The 20,917-nt window shown below is 35.1% G+C and overlaps 2 protein-coding genes across 3 annotated transcripts in view; both read right to left on the minus strand.

Annotated features, from left to right (window-relative positions):
- Positions 1-6,569, minus strand: part of LOC117105233 (protein adenylyltransferase SelO, mitochondrial-like) — a 7,862-nt gene extending 1,293 nt beyond the window's left edge. Inside the window, exons 1-8 of the mRNA XM_033246312.1 lie at positions 4,793-6,569; positions 4,127-4,299; positions 3,264-3,375; positions 2,577-2,700; positions 1,974-2,082; positions 1,441-1,619; positions 500-730; positions 117-210 (exon numbers count right to left, since the gene is read on the minus strand). Of these exons, the coding sequence (XP_033102203.1) occupies positions 117-210; positions 500-730; positions 1,441-1,619; positions 1,974-2,082; positions 2,577-2,700; positions 3,264-3,375; positions 4,127-4,299; positions 4,793-5,289 (1,519 nt within the window). The 5' untranslated portion in view covers positions 5,290-6,569. The remainder of the gene's footprint in view (positions 1-116; positions 211-499; positions 731-1,440; positions 1,620-1,973; positions 2,083-2,576; positions 2,701-3,263; positions 3,376-4,126; positions 4,300-4,792) is intronic.
- Positions 6,570-7,535: 966 nt separating this feature from the next.
- On the minus strand, positions 7,536-20,587 carry LOC117105278 (glyoxylate/hydroxypyruvate reductase A-like). Of its 2 annotated transcripts, none has more exons than XM_033246385.1 (11): positions 20,327-20,587; positions 13,659-13,828; positions 12,502-12,633; positions 11,902-12,073; positions 11,626-11,702; positions 11,097-11,193; positions 10,313-10,433; positions 9,896-9,963; positions 9,424-9,508; positions 8,448-8,492; positions 7,536-8,207 (listed from the first exon to the last, which is right to left on the minus strand). In XM_033246385.1, the coding sequence occupies exons 2-11, from the start codon at positions 13,780-13,782 to the stop codon at positions 8,121-8,123; spliced, it is 1,008 nt and encodes a 335-aa protein (XP_033102276.1). In that variant the 5' UTR covers positions 13,783-13,828; positions 20,327-20,587; the 3' UTR covers positions 7,536-8,120. The 2 variants fall into 2 exon arrangements, with proteins under 2 accessions (XP_033102276.1, XP_033102275.1); XM_033246384.1 differs by having other exon boundaries at positions 20,307-20,585.
- Between the last annotated feature and the right edge of the window lie 330 nt (positions 20,588-20,917).

Genomic DNA, 20,917 nt, shown 5'->3' on the forward strand with positions numbered 1-20,917 from the left:
GTGCAATTTCTCTTGTTTTTGTCACTCCCTCCCCGCCTTTGTAGCGCTGCTACTGGTCAAAAAAGGGCAATGCTGTACACACACTTATAAACATCAATTAGAATTGCTAAAGTTACCTTCTTCTGAAGCAACTTCCACCTCATCTACATCCAGCTTCTCAAATGGAGCCTCATCAAAAGGATTTTGCAGTAATTTCAGAACACGACGAACCTGTTAAAATAAACAATATTACCATTATCATTGTTTTCATAATTATAATTCTTAAATTTTATTATTAATATTATTATCATCATAATCATTTTTATTAACCAATATAATCATATATTTATAGTAGAAGTACACAAAATAAAAAAAATGTCAAGTCAGTTGTTATGCAATTTCTTGAATGGTCAAATATTTCTATTCTTTAATGAAATTTAAATAGGTCAAACAAGTTCATACTGGTATAACCAAATGAACTCTACAGCAAAGGAGATGGTTAGGAAGATTTAGGGCTCACTTCATTAAAATTTCCATTCTCTGCTTCAGTAATTGCATTCTGGGCAATGTAGTTACGTAGAATATACTTTGGGTTATTTTTGTTCATGGTGTCAACACGATGCTGGATGAGTTCTTCGGTAATTAAGGTCTCACCATCTGACCTCTCTGCCTCTAACCTTGTTGAATACATCTTCAGCCATGCACTCCATGCATCTGAATCTGTTTTTCTTTTTTCTTCATCAGTCAGTTTCTATATTTATTATTTAAAAATATTAATTCGAAAGAAATAAACACATATACTTTTCATATACAACTGCTACAGACAAATGAAATAAACTAATGTAACACAACAATGTGATTATAAATAATTGATTAATTAAACAACAATTGATTAATAGGAAATGACAATTTTAGAAAAAAATATTTATTCTTTTTTAAAACACAGTAAGCATGCATGTATAATACAATGATCAGTAAAGAAAGAGTCAAAAGCTTTGGTGTTGTTAGAGTTACATTGAGTTTTTAATTAAAAAAAAAAAAAAAGTAGTTTCAATTTCTGTATTTGTATTGTACTGTAGTAATAATTGTTCAATCACAAAAACGTTTTTTTTTTTATTATGACAAAGCACCAGCGATATTAAAATAAACATAGGAATTTCCATTCCAAATGCCTATTAGAGCTTAAAGTTTAAAAAAAAAAATAATGAAGGCATATATCATTATCAGAATTAAGTACAATTAAATATATAGTTGCTGAGGTAAATTCTTGGGCATGCTACACCCCAAAGTCTCCTAAAATGAGGCCCAAAAGACACTTTAAGGAAAGGGTTACATCATTATTATATTTTTATAGCATACAATTCTTGCACTTAAAGCTGAAATTTCTGACCAAAAGTTAAACACCCAGAACGAAAAACACCATGTTAATTAAAGTGACTATTTGGATTAAATTCAACAAACCTCCAGTTCTTTTGACTTCTTCACTCTATCCAGCTCTTGCATAAGTCTTCGCTGACCCTGTCCTAATACTCCCAACAAATCAGGGTTCATCTGTGCCAACATCAAGTACATCTCCAGCTGCCTGAAAACACCAGATAGATCAGAAAATAGCGAGAGTATATCCTGTCTCTTATACACATCTAGATGTGTATAAGAGACAGATTTTAAATTAAAGTACATTGCCTAAGAACACAAATTCAATGCAAAGAGGATTGAACCACAGACCTCAACGATGAAAGCTGGAACTGTTACACTGCACCAAACCACTCCTAGTATTAATGTATCTTAAGTTTCAATGGACAGTAAGGCCAAACTGCTCCTACTACTACCTTAAGTTTTGGACAGCAGGGTCAAAGTAGGGCCAAACCATTCCTAGTACTACCCTTAAGTTTTACTAGGCAGTAGGGCCAAACTGCTCCTAGTACTACCTTAAGTTTCAATGGAGAGCAGGGCTAGATTATGCCATCTCAATTTTAGTTGCACTCACCCATGACAGAATCCAACACACTGCCATCCTGCAACCAGCTGAGCCGTCAGTCTAACAACTTCCTTATAGAAATCCAAATACTTCTTTTCCTGATTCTCTTCATTTCTCTGATGAACCTAAGTAACAACATATTTTAATTGAATAAATTAAGGTGACTGTTTAGATGGTGGTGATGGTATTTTACAGTTTTACTAAGCATGTTTACAAAATTTCCATCAAAGGTGACTGGTGGATGAAAAAAGCTTGAAAACTGCAACTGTAAGGGTTCTTTCACTGCACTTCCTCAGATGATGGGGGAGGGGACACAGAGGGGGAACAAATCTAATTTACGAATAGCAACAGTCAACTGGAAGGACTGGTGTATGCTGATAATGTTAATTGAGTGGTTGAAGGTTTCATAAGGGATACGCATCTAGTTTGAATATAATGCAGTGCTTGGTACTAAAAAAAAAGATATTGCACTTTTGATATACATACAATAAAATATATATAAAAGTTAATCACCTATTTATGGACTGAAATACGCAAAAACACTAAATAAGCAACTAAGCATTAAAATGTTTTGTAGTCATTCTCCCTCCGCAATGTGTATCTGCGAACCCAAACCTACCTCTGGAAAAAATGTCTGAATGGTATAGTTGAGGAGAGTCTCAAGAATGTCCTTCCTGCCAACGCTTGGACCTTGGCGTCCCGTGTAACTGTCTTCCGGCTTGAAAATTTCAAAAGATCCAAACCTAATGGCATTGTGAATAAAATTAATGATACCTTTTTTGATTAATCAACAAATAAAATGCTGCATAAAGTTAAATCTATTCATATAATTGTATGTGATTGTAAAGGCGCAGACAGGCTGCTTTATGGTTCCTTTGAAGTTATTCAAAAGATCCAAACCTGATGGCATTGTGAATAAAATTAACGATACCTTTTTTGATTAATCAACAAATAAAATGCTGCATAAAGTTAAATCTAATCACATGATTGTAAAAGACGCAGACAGGCTGCTTTAGCGTTTCTTTGAAGTTATACATGCTGGAGGGAGCAAACATTAACACGTAAAATATTGATGGCATTTGACCCCATAAATAGTTAGACATTTCCTTAAGAGCATCCACCACATGAAAAGTAGTAAGTAATCATGTTTTTTTGCGATTAAAGTTTTTAAGGTTATTCAGAACATCATTACAATATATTTATCTTTTTCTTACTTCCTCTTGTATAAAGTATTAATTGATTTCTCAAATAACAAGCCAATATTAAATTGAAATATTACCATGTTACAGCACCTCACCAAACTTACCGCAAGAATGTTTGTGCGACTCTGAGAACAATGGAAGCCCTCTCTTGAATGGGGTTGCCATCATAGAAGATATCCCTGATGACCTTTGTGTCAGAGGTTACACATGTTCCACCTTAAACAAAGAATACACTTTGACTTTTAATTACTAATTGTTTTAATTAAATTTTAACCGAGAATAATAATTGTGGCCTGTGAACATATTTTGGGAGGTGTAATAAGATTTGACAAAATTAGCAGTAGCAAACTGATTGCAGTTCATGGGTGTAAGCTGGGAGGGGGGGGGGCAATGGCAGCAAATTAGTGAACTAATAAAGGATGGGTTAAAATACTAAAAATGGAATAGGGATCTAGATCTGAACTCTTAGTTTTGTATTCTCATGTTTTCGTAATCCCCAGGCCAAAACCAGCATACACCCCTGCAGTTTAGGCCCTTATTATTAAGGTTGGGGATTCGAATGGTTAAGAATTCCCCTTTTAATATTGGAAAATGCACATACCTGTACCTATATTTTTCCTTTTCCACCCAGGAGTATCTGATAGGACTTAAAGCCATTGATTGATTGGTTGGACTTCACAACTAGTTCAACACTCCTCAGATGCCTGTTAAAATTTGCACTTTATGCAGGTTTTTGTCAATTATGGATCTAATGACCGAAGGGGCAGAACCTAATTTGCCGACAGGAAGATTTAAGGTGTTCATTTATCTACTGTGAGGGTGGGGAGGGGGTCCCAGAGCCAACACACTTTGCAGTTTTAACCACCTCAATCTCTTATCTACGGTAAATGATTTCACACTTCGTTAGTAATTTGTTTTTGGCTGCAGTCATGAGGGCGATCACTCTGGATAACTCACATAAATTTACCTCTTGTTGTTGGTATTCCAAGATGGTGTATAGCTTCACTGCATAGAAACTCACGTATTGTTGACCTTAATACCTTCCTTCCATCAGCTGACCTTGAGTATGGAGTGACTCCAGCACCCTTAAGTTGGACCTCCCACCTTTCACTTCGCTTGTTCACTATTTCTCCCAAATACCTGCAAATAAATATCAAATCAACCGGTCAAACATTTGATTATTACATTGAATTGGCGCTGCCAATGAATCAGCCTCATAAAATATTGTTGAAATAAATAAAATTGCTTTATAAAAATCAAAATAAGGTAATCAGTTTCTCATAAAAACCAGAGATATTTTAGAATAGGCCTAGTTGAGTTGCTACATATTTACTGATTAAAAATCAATCCTTTATACTTTTTTAATTAAGGCTTGTTCAGAATAACTATTGAATTATTTATGCCTCTGTCAATCATTTGACATTGAGGTATTTGTCTGGTAAACAAAAGTATTAATTATTAAATAGCACACAACATGTTAGGACTAGTCCTAGTTGCTAGCCTAGGCCTGCTGTCAGTAAGGCCTTAGGCCTAGAGAGGCTAGGCATAGACTATATTTATCCTAGGCCTGGGTACCTAGGCTAGGCCTAGGCCCTAGCCTATTTCAAAAGGTTTTTGACTCTGTCAAACCTACATTGTTGCACCATCTCCAAGCTGACCAGCAAAACTTCCAAACTGATGCCCGCAATAACAATGTGCAGCTGGATCACATCCCGGGAGGAGTTTATTTCCAGCGAAATATTCTGCAAAGTCACCACGCTTTAGTTCACTTTCAGGCAGATCCAAAAGACCTGTCATAACATCGTCAGCGTAGGCTACAATCTGTGGATTTGCAACAGGCGTCGGGGAAACCTTTGAGAAGCAAGCCCCTCGCACCTGCCTGGTAAAATTGCGTTTTTCTTCATCTATAGGCAGCGAACGCTGAGATAAATTATCAAAATTGAGGGTCTCAAGAGTCGTCGCCATTTTTTCGTGTCGACCACTCAACGAGGACTGATGATAGCGACTTCGTCGTCCCTGGATGAGCACCCTGACCGATGGGATGGCTTTTGCAAATGAGTGGTGGACGGTAACTCGAGCGGATGAAATTTTAATCAGCAAAAAAGAGTTCCAGCTAAGCAGAGAGCTCATTTCACCATGGATTTTCACATATTACGGCCACTTACGCAGTGTACACTATAAATTCATAGATGACTGGATGACGTGAGGTGCAGATTAATGAAGGCAAATGGCCTCGCCTCCCTAGCCTAGGCCTAGACCCAGAATACTCGAGCACATAAAACAAACTTTAGCGATTTTGACGGAAGTATATGGCGCGCCGAGAGCGCCTTAAGTGAGCATTGCTTTGCAGCAGTCAGCAGGCTAGCTGCGTTCACTTTATGCTGCAGAATACAGTGTGATCAATTCCATGTTGGCCGCTGCAGTTTTGTTTCTTTTTTTATTACTATAAGGAAGGTTCAAATCACATCGGACGAAAGTGCTTAATATTCCAGAGCGATGTCAATTACCCATTCTAAGAAGGCAACAAAATTACAAAACAGATAGATCGGGCCACCTTTTTATAAGCAAATAAATCACTAGCTCTTATAAGACAGCCGCCATAAACACAACTAACTTATATATATAATATGTTTATATAGAAAACAAGTTTAGAAGGGGAAAAAAACAATATTTCAAAAAGTAAATTGAAAAATAATCAAGGTCCCACAAGTATGAGAGTGTAAACGTAACAAATGTTTGAGAGCCATGTGTGTGTGTATTTCAGTTATTTTGAATAATAATGTGTTAGAGTTATATAACGCCTAATGCCAACAAGGTTTCTCTAAGTGCTTCACTTAATAATAGTAATAATAATAATAGTAGTAATAGTGTAGTTTTATATAGCGCACTTATTACCCCCGTCACTGGATAAGCACATAAACACATGCTCAGCTCTCTGGGGAGAATTCCATAATGTTAAAGCTGTAATCAGTGCATTATGTGTTCGAAACTGTACCCACTTTTACCCATGGGTGGAGAGCGACAACTGTGGTAAAGTACCTTGCCAAATGACATAAGCGAAATTCCAGAGAGAAATGAACCTCCGACCTCAAGGTTAGGAAGCAGAACCGCAACCATTGTGCCAAAGCGCTCCTACTGTTAAGTTTAACTCGCACTCCGAAAACCGAATTACATAATTCGAACCGATCAGAACTCGAATTATGTAAGAATTTTAATATCTATATTTGATAATACATTTTAATGTTTTTTTTAATACTATATTGTCGTGGTAGTTGTTTTTTTTTTAAGTACAGTAATTTGTAATTATTTTATCATGGTTGTAAATTAATGTTTCAATTCAGTTCTATTAATGCTTTTTTGTGTTAACTACGATGACATTTCTTTCTGATGTTTAATAAAGATACCAAGATATAATAGGGACGCTGGCGTTCAGTGCTTCAGCAGAAATGCGGTCAGAATTTCGGTTCGGATCCGATGTGAATGCAGCTGTGCTTTTACTTTTTTTACTTTTTTAAGCCGGTTACTCACTGCGTGACGGTCGTACGACGCAGTGAGTGTCCGGCTTTAGAATACTAACTTTTTCATTGACAATGGGCTTATTCGAATGGTTCCGAACCATCGTTGACTACGACTTTTCGTTGAGTATTATTTTCATTCGATTGGTTCGTAAAAGACTTCGTTGACAACCAAATTAACGTAACCAGAGTGCGTTAATCAGCGTTAGGTTACGGTATCCGCGAGACCAAAACAAACATCACCGATTGGTCAGTTTAGCAACAACATTTGTGTTTAAATTTTAGAAAATAAAAATTATAATATTTACCCATAATGAAGTCAAAAAATAATTGTAGGCTGACAGAATTCAAAAACGGGATGAAAACATTTTTTTTACGAAAAACTCCAATGCAACCCTGATTATGTAGCGAGTATCGCGATAACTATGCAACCATTTTGTTTTGTCGAGTATTTACCAGTTTTCTATTTGACTGGTTGTCTTCGGTAAGTTGGATTTTACCACTGCGCAGGTCGGCATGTTTTAACGAAGAACGACCAGTCGAATACGGCCAGTAATTCAAATGGAGTGAAATAAACCTTTTTTCTTTCCACCATCTTTAATCAAAATTTTAAAAAAATCACTTACCGGCAATAAAAATAATAAGTCAATTCTTTTATAGCCTATATTCTTTTGCATTCTGCAAAAAATTTCAATGTGCTTTACAATAAAGAATCACAAACAGTAAATAAATTTGAATTAACTTCTTAAACTAAGACCAGTTCCAAAACGTATGAGGGCTTTGAGCATGGCACTTTGGTGTTTGTAATATAAAAAAAAAAAAAAAAAAAAACGTGTTTAATAAATACAAGAAAGCCAACAGTACTGGTTCCATTCATCATTCAATTCAATAATCTTTATTTATAAAATTCATTCAAATTTAAAGTAAAGACATGTAGATAAACATAGAAGTTTTACAATGTTGAAATTGATGGTTTTTAAAGAACGCTTACGACTTTTAAGATTGTTAAACATTTTGGATGGTCATAATGTACACAATGTGTAGGCCTACATGTTACAGGTGAACACATTTTGTTTTTGGTGAATTAATTTAATTTTTTTTTAAATTAATTTTTTAACTTGAATTTTACTTTGAATTCAATTTGCAGCAAACAAAGCATATCATAAATATACAAATGCAGCCATTTCAAGACAATTATGAGGATTTTTAACTGTTCTTGAAAATACTTCCGAGAAGGTAGAGTCAGAGTTGTGGGAAACAAAGACTTGTAATAACATTTTAGTTTGAATTTCGTCTACGTTTGAAATGGGTGTATAAAAAAAAAATACATCAAGAAAGAAAGCTACTGTAACACACACATTAATAGAAAAAATAAAACTAGCTTGTTGAATACCCTGCGTGCCATCGGTTGTCATTTTCAATGTAGGCTACTTGTAAGCCAAACCACTAGTATCCGGCTTGCATATCCACTATATACTTAAGCGGTTCACCTCTGACGTATCTCATGTAATTCTCAAGAAATGTTGTAGCAAGCTTCACACCAAAAAGAAAAAAGGAATATATTATTTCATTCATATTTGTGAAGAGTTTGAGGTGGACTGCAAAAAACCCTACAGAAAACTTGACAGACAGGCCTACTCAATTCTGCTGATTGTTGGACTATCTTAATACCATTGCACGTATCGTTCTTCTGTGTCATCTAAATACCAGATAATTCATATGGAATTTAAAATTAAATGGTAGTTTAACAGAGTAAAATAGAAATGTACTTACTTCTTCCCCAAAAGATAAGCCTGCTTCATGCGGGGACATTGTTACCTAAATAGCAAATTAAACCATTTCACAATAAATATTCTCAACCAAAACCAATACTGTTCATTATAATGTAGGATGATTCAAGCCACGGTGCCCTCTGAATATATTGATAGTAGGCTCTTTAATTCTCTCCCTCCCGGACAATGTCAGATGCTCATTATTATTTTCAATTAATCATTTTAAAATCACTTGCCCATGAACATCTCGATAATTATGTCAATATCTTCTGATTGGCTCATTATGTATGTTCATATTTGCAGTTCTTACTGTTTTTGATGTCATCTTGGATTTATATTTATTTATTTTCATTTATTTATTATTTAATTAATTAATTTATTCATTTAATTAGTTATTAATTTTGCTTTATTTTTTTATTTTATTTATTTTATTATACTTATTTTATTATTTTTTTAAAATTATTTATTATTATTATTATTATTTTACTTATTTAAAAATATTATACAAATGATTACATGTTATTTACTATTTTAAACTTAAATTTTAATAATAATATACTGTAGTTATTTTCCTCCTGCCAGATTGGCTCTTTTGTATGTGAAGGAGTTAATGTATATTATTAATGATTTTCTGTTATGATTTTTAATTTGCAATGATGCTGTCAGGAGAGTACACTTGATAGTTTTTTGATAACTTTTTGCAAATCCTTGCAAGACAGCCGCATCATGTCTTTGTTATGTTTTTCCAGAAATTAAATTTGAATTTGAATTGAATCATACTTTTCCTCAATTAGAACGAAATGTTTGTTTTAAATTAAAGGAAACATTAGATTGATGGTGGCCCAGTAACCATTGGGTGATAAATGGCTGGGTGGCCAAAAGCCTGGCGGCAACGAGCCTAGGTGGCGAATGACATTGTGGCAAAAGGCCAGGTGGGAAAGGCCAGGTTGCAACGGGCCGGAACCCCATTATCATACCTCTTTTATGTCCCAAAGAGGACTGTCCTTAGGAACAGGCTCTGTTGGTTGCACGTCCAGTATTGCATGAGAGATCCATTTTTTCCTGTGAAAATAGACAATAGGAAATAGTATTTAGTACTCCATGCGGATTTCCTATTAACATTTTCCTTAAATATTATCACAGACCCACGGGTTTATATAGGGTCTTATTATTTATGAAAGAATACATATAAATGACTGTGTAGGGGAAAAATGTTTATTTGGTTACCATTATTCTGAAATAAACTTTAAATTATTACTATAATCATTTCAACTGAAATCGATGAGGCTTAAGAAAAACAAATTATAGACCCTCCAATACCATTGACGCGAACAAGCAGTATCCGAAGAGCCGCAGAAGGCTGGCTGTCCGAATTCTGCGACCAATTTAGTGCCCCAAAGGTACCACAGCAGGCCACAACTATATAATGAGACTGTAATGATAACATACCTTATAGCTTTAATGATACTTTCTTCATCAATAACATCTCCTCTTCCAACGTTAATAAAAATTGGTTTCTGTTAATAAATCGATTCAAAATAATCATTTAAACATTGATCAGTTATTGACAGGTTCAAGAATGCTGGGGATGCACGACGACTTCAATATTATACGAATAGTCCCTACTAAATATTTTTAGCATATCTATTATTATTCTTATTGAGGATGTTGTAGTTATTGCTGCTGTTACCATCACTGTTTCTGATACCTCCACTTTTCATCTTTGTCGTCATCATCGTAATATTCAACCAACAAGATGGTAGGCCTAGAGTTTGAATTTCAGAGCAAAATTGAATTTATTTCTTTATATCCTGCTTAATGCATTAACATCAGCACGATTTACAAAGACGGCTATATGTACACTACCTTTTCTTTAGCACCTGCTAAGACTTCACCAGATAAAATACCAATAGTTTGAGGCGTACTTGGTAACACATTACACACAACGTCACAATTGGATAGAAGTACAGGCAAGTCAGATGTCAAACTGTACCGTAGAAATCAAAAGAATGTAAATGGACTGCAAATCAAACAGAGAAGGGAGATAAAATTTGAATCATGTTGTATCGGCTGTTACTGTTTGAGGAGACATTGACGGACTTGAAATATAGGATTATTCAGAAGGGCCTATAAGCAAATTCATCAAATCAAATCAAATTTCCCTGGAAGCAGCTTAGCTCAATCGGCTAACCTGGTGGTAGCCACTGTGTGTGCGCGAACCGTGGCGATCTCTTGGTCACCGGTTCAATTTCCATTGCTACTCTACTTGTATCAGCTGGAGGGCTGAAATACAAGTTACGATAGCGCATCGTCTTTCCGATGAGACGTTTAAGCCGTTGATCCCGTGTGTATTACAGCCCGTGTACACGTTACAAAACACAGTCACTCTTCTGAAAGAGTATGGGATTGTCTCCCGCGTGTACTGCCCAATCACTACCAGAAGGATCCCATTGGAAATAAGTCTTCCTTAGACTTTCGTGGGTTATCCTTGGTGTTTACACCGAATCTAAAGAAGACAGCATCACTCATGACTTTGTGCTTTAAGGGATCACAAATAAACAAACAATGTAAAAAAGTAATGATTCAGTAAAATAATGATAAAAATAATGACATTTTTTTAGATAAACAAATAACTTGGCTATTTTCTTACCAATACTGATCTACGTAACTTGATCTTTTATCTATTGGTAAATCTCTTCTAACCATTCCCCATACCTTCATGCCAAGAAATTTGCAGTAATTAGCAACTGGTATTCAAAGAAAGAAAACAGGGGTGAACCAATAAAATTTCACAAAATAAACAACATTTATTTTAGGTAACAACATATACCTAGATGATAACATCAAACAAAAAAGAATACTAGAGTAGTTACAAAACAATTTTCATTCTATAGACAATGAGACCATGGAGGTAATTGGCGACCGTGTACGAAAATAATATATGTCTTCTAAAACACGGCCTTGACCGACTCTAGATGACTGGAAAGTCTGAGAATCTGAGACGATATAATTCTTGTTCCCTACAAAATTACTAGACGGTGCACCCAGGATGATCTTCCTACAGACTTTAGCAGCTCTCATCGACGGTTACACATATCATTTTTGTTATAAATTTAAAAAAATGCACAAAAATATAATATGTAAAATAAAAATTACTAACTAAAGATAAAAGTACTAACTTTGCGATCCAATATCTCCTACACCAAGTATTCCAATAGTAAGATCTGATAAAAGACGGTAAGGGCATTCTTGACGCCTGTTGAAAAGATTTCAGTTATGATGTTAATAATAATAATAATAATAATAATAGAAATAACAACAAAAACAACAATAATAATAATAATAATAATAATAATAATAATAATAATCAGTTATTACATTTTATCACCATATAATATTATTCAAGCACTTAATATGTATAAATATTATAGAAGTGCTATAGCTACAAAGCTCACCATTCTTTGACCTGTTGTGCTTCATAGCGATCATAAAATTTCCGTTCGTGAGCTATCAATCTGCCGATCACATATTCAGCAAGGTGGACTCCTAATATGTGTCCGAATTTACAGAGAGAAAATTCTGGCAAAGGCTTTGAATAATCAAGGTGTTTAAAAAAGTGATCTTGTCCTGTGAAATATAAAATCAACGATAGTGTCACCAATAATGACAAAGAGGATAATAAGCTAAAAATTTGTTGGTTGCCCAGCCAGCTGACATTTGAAAATCAGAGTCAGTAGGGCTTCTTAATTATTGGACTACTCACTTAAAACTCTATGCATTTTGATTTGTAATGAAAGGCCCTGGGCTATAGAACCCATTAATGTATTAAAACTCAAAAAGTACCACGAGACCGACCCTAGATTTCTGAGGTTTTGGTCAGTTGGGTTTGGGAAACATAATTCTTCACCTAATAACAGTACTGTAACTAAAATTTAATAATAATGATGATATTTTGAATTGTTGCCGTAGTCATAATTATTATTATTATAATACCAGTAATAGTTGTAATAATTCTTTATTGCTATTGTTATTATTTAAATTTTAGGGATACAAACCTGCGTATGTAGATTGAACCCATTTTGTGTGTGCTGTCAATTGTTTATAAAACTGTAACAACAGAATTGGATCAGTAATCAAAATGTCAGCTTCTTTTAATTGACGCAAAGCTGTCTCTGAAATTTCAGGAGCTAACAAAAGACACAAAAAGTTATTATCAGGCAGGGTTATTTAATGTTATCATAACAGAAGAGAAGTTAAATATCATTGTTAAAATATCAGTGGTGGCGCCAGTGTGGGGCCATTGGGGAGAGCTGCCGTCCTTTCAATCGTTGGCATCTTTAAGTTAAGTTCGGGGGGGGGGGCTATGTGGTGGAGACTGTTTCGGTGCAAGCTCCCCATCTGCCTTAAATGTTTTATATTTGTATTTTATTTACGCGAATATGAATTTTATTGTAACACACAAGGGTGAGCTGATGTGGGTGTGGACCTTGGCTCATTTTCGGAGACCGGTAGACCACCTGTCGGAGAAAGGCTGGCACCGCCCTTGTTAAGGGATTGGAAACTGAGTTGAAAAGATTACCAACACAAATAAAGCTCTCCACTTCATTAAACTCATTTAAAATGTCCCTCAAAGATCACCTCTGGAATGTATAGCAGTTCTGTAAGTCTTTTTTAATGAGTCTTAATCGGTCAAATTGACTTTTTTCTTTTAAATTGTTGATCTTTTGTATTGTCTTAATTTTTAAAATTGTAAATAATCCCTTTTTCTTTTTTGCTTTGTGTTGATCCCTTTCCTGTACTTCCATTTGTCAATTGAATGTTTCGTTCGCAGGATCCCAATGGAAATACGTTTCTTTCAAACCTTTTTGGGCTATTCCTTGCTTTCAGAGTATTCAATTGTTTTGTTTTATCTTGTCTTGTCTTCAATTGTTTTTGTATTTTACTCTGATGGCTAAATAAATTCAAATCAAATCTAAAGAGACAACGGTACCAATTTATGCACGTAGGCCTATACCTGTTTCACAATAACACAAGACGAAAATATTACACAAATCGTGTTTTAGGGAAGATCATCACATCACATGTAATGCCGATTGGTGAAGATTAGCGCACGACGTCTCATGTAATATCCATGCAAGAAAAAAACAAAGACATCGCAAAGATCTTTGTAGGCCTACAAGCCTTAAATGTTTAGCTAAGGAATATTTCAAACCTTGCATATTAGTAACCTCAATAAGTTGAAGTGGTATTGTGGCATCTAGTTTTCTAATATGATCATAGACTTCAGGAAACTCGCAAAATATTACAACTAAGGGTAACTTCTTTTTGGCAGCCATTCCTATGGTCTCCTTTTTTTTTATTTCACTCTGCAATATAAAACGTCTAAAAAAGAGAAACGAAATGTACTATCATTAGTCCAAAACTTGATAAGCATTTAATCAAGATTTACAGTATCATCAGAATGCTAAAAAACCAGGATCTGACTAAATCTTCTAAATGTCTGTAGGCCTAAGCCTACAAATTCAACTGATAATCCGAAGATTTTAGTATCAGAACAGCTGTTAGTGCAGCATCGACAGATCTTACGGACATGCATCAGATGAAACGAGAGGAAGCATCAGATGGAGCATTTATTTACCTTCTTTTCCCACCCCAGCGCATATAGAGACCACAGATATGCGTTTTATAAATGCCTATCATTACCCAATAATTATATCGTCAAATGGAGCTAGTAGGCAACATGATGCAGCTAGGGCATCAGATGGAACTTGTATGCAGCATTAGAGCCAGCTGTTAGTGCATCCATGAAGGATTCCTCCATAATGCATCAGATGGAACTGGTGCAGCATTAGAGAAAGCTGTTAGTGCATCAGATGGAACTGATGCAGCATTAGAGGCAGCTGTTAGTGCATCAGATGGGACTGGTATACAGCATTAGAGGCAGCTGTTAGTGCATCAGATGGAACTGATATACAGCATAGAGGCAGCTGTTAGTGCATCGTGTGGAACTGGTATGTATTAGATGAGGCAGCTGTTAGTGCATCAGACGGAACTGGTATCAGAATCAGAGGCAGCTGTTAATGCATTTGATAGAACCGGTAAACTGAATCGTAGACGGTTATTAATACGGCACCAGAGCAAGAGTCATGAGGAACTGTGCCAGCCGTCTCTTATTGTACGGATGGCCAGATGGTCGAAATCCAGTTTGCCGAATGCCAGATTGCCGAGACCACTCTGCCGAATCCCAGTTTGCAGACTCAAAAAAAAAAAAAAAAAAAAAATGAATCCCATTTGGCCGAAACCCAGTTTGCCGAACCCAGTTTGCCGAATCCAGTTGCCTAACCCAGTTTGCCGAAAGTCAGTTAAAAGCTGTGAAACACTAACAGCAGCATAAAATTCACGAAGGAATACTTCTCTTACCATGGACTATTTAATACTAATAGGTCCATGTTCTTACCGCTACTGCATCTTATAAAGTGGTGGCACTATTTCTTTCTCTAGCCTTAGTAGATTTGAAATTGGTGCCTAAGATTATAAAGCCTAAATCATTGATAGTATGGATCGGTAAATTAAAGTGGTGAGCAACCTTTTGATGGTCTTTAACTAATTTTTTTGTTGTTAAGTCTGAGTTTACATTCGGTTTCGCCTACATAATTACCGTTATTACATTTAGTTCAAAATAGTTACGTCTGAGTTTACATTCGATTTCGCCTAGTACATAATTACTGTTTATTACATTTTATTTGAAAATAGTAGTGTTCTGCGCTTTTGTACGACGGTGACGACAAAATTAATATTCGGCAAACTGGGTTCGGCAAACTGGGTTTCAGCCAACTGGGATTTCATGTTTTTGGAGAACTGGATTCGGCAAACTGGGTTTTCGGCAAAGCGGGTTAATTTCGGCAAACCGGGTTTCGACAAACTGGATTTCGACCAACTAGGAGGATACCTATTGGACATACACGCCGTGAGGCAAGTCAACTAACAAAACTGGTCTTAGGACACTAAGCTACGCTGCTTGTTGAAGATGGTTTATAGACTCAGAATCTTCTATGAATGCTTTATTTGAAGCTACTGATTATAAACAACCATGAATATGAACAAAGTGGATGAATTAAAACAACAGAGGAAAGTTCGAATTCCAGCATTTTTTTTTCTTTTAAGTTAAATGTAGCACTGAAGCACCAATCAGGGAGGTATAATTCTCAATTCTTAGCAAGGTTACTAAATTTTTTTTTTTAAACAATTACCCCTTGCTTACCGTACTGCTAGACCTTAATATTTAGTTTTTTTTCATGTTGTGTGGTACTGTGCAAACTCATTAAGTCAATAATTGAAGCAATTCTATATAGGTGTACGTTACAGACGGACAGAGTTTTATAATTGATAAGTCAACAAGTTGCAATCAACTTTTCGGAGGCACAGAGTTTATCCTCGTTGTTGATAAAAACAGGCATCTTGAGGTACACTTTCTTTTTTATAAGAACACTGTTTATAAGAACACTGCTGAAATTGCTTAAAAAGTAAGAACAAAATCAAAACAAATTTAGGCTGAGGTAATATTAAGTGAGGTTTGTATTATTTTTAATAGAAAAACTAACAAATCTTATCTGTGGACTACCGTACCTTATTTGCAGCAGGTGCCATGTCTATGTAATACCCTCTAAAATACAGTACAGAAGGCTAATATACGTCCTGTTCAATAGTAATCTTAAATGTTTGAAAAGTGTGTAAAAATAGGAACAAAATAAGAAGATTCTAAGCCTAAAATTAGCAAAATAATAACACCGAGCCTGGGCAAATTTTACTGGTTCTGATAAAAAAAAAAAGGTACTACCCCTAAAGTAAAAAAAGGTATAAAAGTGGCATTAGCACGTTGCATTATGGCATGTTATGGCACAGTAGACCCACAGTAGACTTATACAATTTTCATCAGAGTTTTCAAAATTAACTGGTTCTAAACAACTGAAGTCATATAAACTTCCAGAATCCCCACGACTGTGTATTTGTCTACCCACCGCTACTTCAAAACATTGGGAGACACCGCCTACGTGGTCAAGGTCAGTGGACTAATTATTTTATTTATTCTTTCTTTACACTGAATATACACTTTCAATACATAGTACTGGTTTCCAAAGTGGGTCAGTTCTTAACTACAAAATTTTAAAAGCAGATATATACACACGGTCACATCATGACCTCTGAGGTTACCGGGTAGCACCAAAGAATATAGAGTAGAGGAACGAGCAGCTAGCGTATTTTGCATTTCAGAATTTAACGGTTTTTTCCGGAAGTGCGTCATATCTAGAGTTGCTATGAGAGAGTTGAGACGTGAGCGGTTCAGGTCCGTGACCTGTGGACGCCCTCATTCCGCCATTTTGGGGCCACACAACTAAACCAATGGTGCGTATCTAACAGAAATAAGATAAGCTTTGAGGCTACATTCTCGACCTCATGTTATTTAAAAATTCATAACTTCGTAACGAGAGGTCGAGTTACATTATTTTTTACTGGAAAATGTTCTTAATAGACTATTCTACACCACTTTATTATTGAAATAAAATTGAAAATTTGTTTCGACCTCTGAATTCAAGATGGGAAAAGAAGAGCCTATGTAAATAGTACATTAACATAGGCCTACGTACGCAGCAGCCTAGCTAGTATTAGAAGTAAGTAGTGTTTCAGTTACCGTTGACTTACCGACTTCTCTTGTTATACTAAAGTTGTTTTGAGATATTATGAGACTAGCATCCTAGCTAGAGGCAGTGGTGGCACCAGAAGGGGGGGGGGGGGGGGCTATAACCCCCCCCCCCCCCCCCGTCGGGGATTTAGCCACCATATTGTTTGTGTTAACTTTTCATCACAACAACAACCACAATAACAATAATAATAATAGTAATAATAATAATAATAATAATAATAATAATAATAATAATAATAATAATTCAAATAATTCAATGAGATTAATTAAAAATGATTTGCGTTCTGTTATGACAAATGCTCATTTAGATAGCCACATGATGATTGGAATACATCGTGATAGGTGAAGCAACCTCGACCATGACAACGTGGTTGACAGATTTCATGCAAAATTTCCAAAATATAGAATTTCACTTTTAAGAATGAGGATTTGAAAATAAATTAGATGGTTACATTGCATACTCTTTGTTTCTTGCTTTATTCAAAATGTTTTGGTTTTGGAAGCTGATGTCAACATTAAAAAGCATAGCCTACATGAAGTCATATTATAGTAACTCGATGCCTATCAAATAAGTAATAAAAATTCGCCATAATTCATCAAATATCCGTGGCTTCCACCCCTACCGGGGCCCAGCCAAGTGAGACTTGATTCGCTCCACTAGCCCCCCCCCCCCGTCGGGGCCTTTAGCCCCTCCGTCGGGCAGGTCCTGGCGCCACTACTGGCTAGAGGCTTGCCGCAAACACCCGTTTAGTATACGAATTTCAAAGTTGTCCGTGTGTAAGTTTTTATAGTGGGTGTAAGTAAGGCCTTGGCATAGTCGCTACGCTTAACAAATGCAATCATGTACGCCTAGCTAAAGGTGCTACGCCAATCTGGTCAAGCAAAAACTACATGTAATATAATTAATTATAACAGACTATTGAAAATCAATTTTTTCTTGAATTTTACTATGAACTTCAAATATGCATTAATCAACAGATATTTACTATCAAATGGTATACAATGTTGTTTTTAATATTTTTAATATTTTTTTTTACAATTGCCTGTTATTTATACAATCGCCACAATGTAGAATTGGCGTTCGTGTTCATTCATGCATACATGGCCCCAATATGGAGTCCTATAATAATAATAATAATAATAATAATAATAATAATAATAATAATAATAATAATAATAATAATAATAATAAGTTACATTTATAGCGATTGCACAGTGCCTCTATGCGCTTTACATAAAATTATAGAAAAGATGTTGAATTTACAATATAATAGAGTGTGGTGGCAAAACAACGCTAGGTCTCAAAGGGTCAACTATCCGCCTCTGCCCTAGCGCAGTCCCGGTCCCCTACCTAGGTGACGCGAACAAAGGAGCAGGTTTCACATTTGCCCTGCCACAGGCGACCGGGTGCTCAGCGGCTCATGTCGCAACTCTCTCTAGTCACTAGTCATATCATGCGAGTCAGGCCCTCTCGAGGCAGTGTGTGAACTTCCTATGTTCATAATAAAAATTACAGGTAATAAGGTAGGGGTGGGCTGCTTGCGATGCTATTTTCGACTTGTAGAGAACGGCCTTTTCTAAACATTATATTTATTTATCATATGTAATTTTTATACGAGTGTATTGTAAATTATATACAATTATTTTATTAAAATTTTTGTTTGTGCACACTTCATTTTGCAGTGTTATATGAAGGACGATTATAATAATAATAATAATAATAAAGTTAAATTTGATATAACGAAAAATGCTCAGCCTCTAAGCTTATATATATTATATATGATTATATATATTATGATTATTATATATATATATGATTATATTATATATATATTATGATTATATAATCATATATTTAGGTAAAATAATATATTCTTATGTATGTAAAACTATGTTTGCATCAGTTGCCTGTTATGTCCTATTATCTAATAACAAAACATTACATGATCTGATGTTGATTGAGCCCCATCGGACAGGTAAAGCCCCCACCGGCCGAGTTCGTCGGGCAGTCGGACCATTTAAAATTTAAAACAGGCCTACACCTGGGCCAAAACAACAAAACAAGAATTTTCGCAGTCGTACTGTATAGTGCCATTTCCGGCCATCCATAGGTTCCTATTTAAAAAATATCTCATTGAGAGGGGTCACCTCAGCCCATTATGAGAATGATGGGGCTGAGGAGGTGTCGACTCTCAGCACGCACTCCCTACCGCCAAATCCTGCATTTTGCATTTTATTAGTGTAAAATGGATAATAATACTTAAATAAACGGCCCTTAATTTCACTGTAAATGTGAAACTACAACACATAATTACCATCAAAATGTGGTACCATATAGTATGTGATCATAAAGACTTATTGATCCTAACCAGGTTGGAACATGTTAAATGTTATTAATAATAATAATAATAATAATAATAATAATAATAATAATAAAATTACAATTATTAATAATAGGGCCTAATTGTTGTCATAATACATGTCATTATTGATCCTAACCAGGTTGAAAAAATGTTAAATGTTATTAATTATAATATTGATAATAATAATAATAAAAACAACAATAATAATAATAATACAATTACTATTATTATGCCTATAACAATAACAATTATATTGATGATAATATTGATAATAATAATAATAATAATAAGTAAACAATAATAATATTAATAATAATAATAATACTCAATAATTAAAATATAATTAATAATAATTAATTGATCAAGGCCAAGTTTAACTAACAAAAGTAGCCTCGCCTAGGCATGTCTAGGCTAGGCCTTTTATTTAGTAGATCTCTATCTAGTACTTTAGATATACCTAACAAATACACTGTAATGTTCCTTTTTACTTGAAAGCTGGGGGCCTAGCTTAGCCTATCCAATTATTATATAGGTATAAGCTATGTGTACAAGAATAGATAGACCTAGAACAATTATAAGATCTTTGTTTTTATACACACAGCCGATACGCGGCGCCCTACTCCACTGGCCTCCCATCATGCAATTCGGTTGATTACATTTTGGGCTTGCTGCTCTCGTTTTTCCTCTATCTAAAATAGTCTTTAGTAGCACCTTCCACCAGCTAACGATAACAACTCCCTGCTCTAATACAGTATAGGCCAGCCACTAAAATCATGGTTCTGCTTTCTCTACTTACTGTTCGAACTGTGCACTCACCACCAGCTACTACAGTTTTCGACTTGAGCTTGCACTATCTAAACAAAAAAATGAGCCACTGTACTACTCTCTCAGTACAATTACCATTTCCTCTTAGTGGCTCCGGCTTTAATGATGAGCGCATGCGTAATTATGGACAAAAATGTGATTCTTATAAAAAGAAATCTTTGGCAAAAAAATACCATACTGCATTATTTAATATCACAATCATGCTTTGTAATCAGATTTAAAAAAAACTATAACCTAGATTTCTGGGTTGATTGGCTTTCGAGATGAAGTGTCCCCGTCACCCATCAACCTAGCCATCTTAGGTTATTTTACAATTTGTTATTTTTTGTTTTAATTGTGTAAATTGTATTGTACACTTATTTGACTAAATAAAGATGAATGAATGTATTCATAACGAATTCAATCATATTCATGCGTGAGAGTATAAATAAACAGAATTAAACAAAAGTAATATAGGCCTATAGGCTAGGGTAAAAATACCATGGAATGTTTAACTATTATAACAAAACTTAGCCTAGCATTTTTTTGTGAAATGAAAGCACCCTGCAAATGAAACTATTCAGTAATTTCTCTCTGCTTTAA

The sequence above is a fragment of the Anneissia japonica genome, unplaced genomic scaffold (assembly GCF_011630105.1).
Source record: "Anneissia japonica isolate Jap-2015-1 unplaced genomic scaffold, ASM1163010v1 scaffold287726_len2788222_cov184, whole genome shotgun sequence".
NCBI classification, from domain to species: Eukaryota; Metazoa; Echinodermata; class Crinoidea; order Comatulida; family Comatulidae; genus Anneissia; species Anneissia japonica.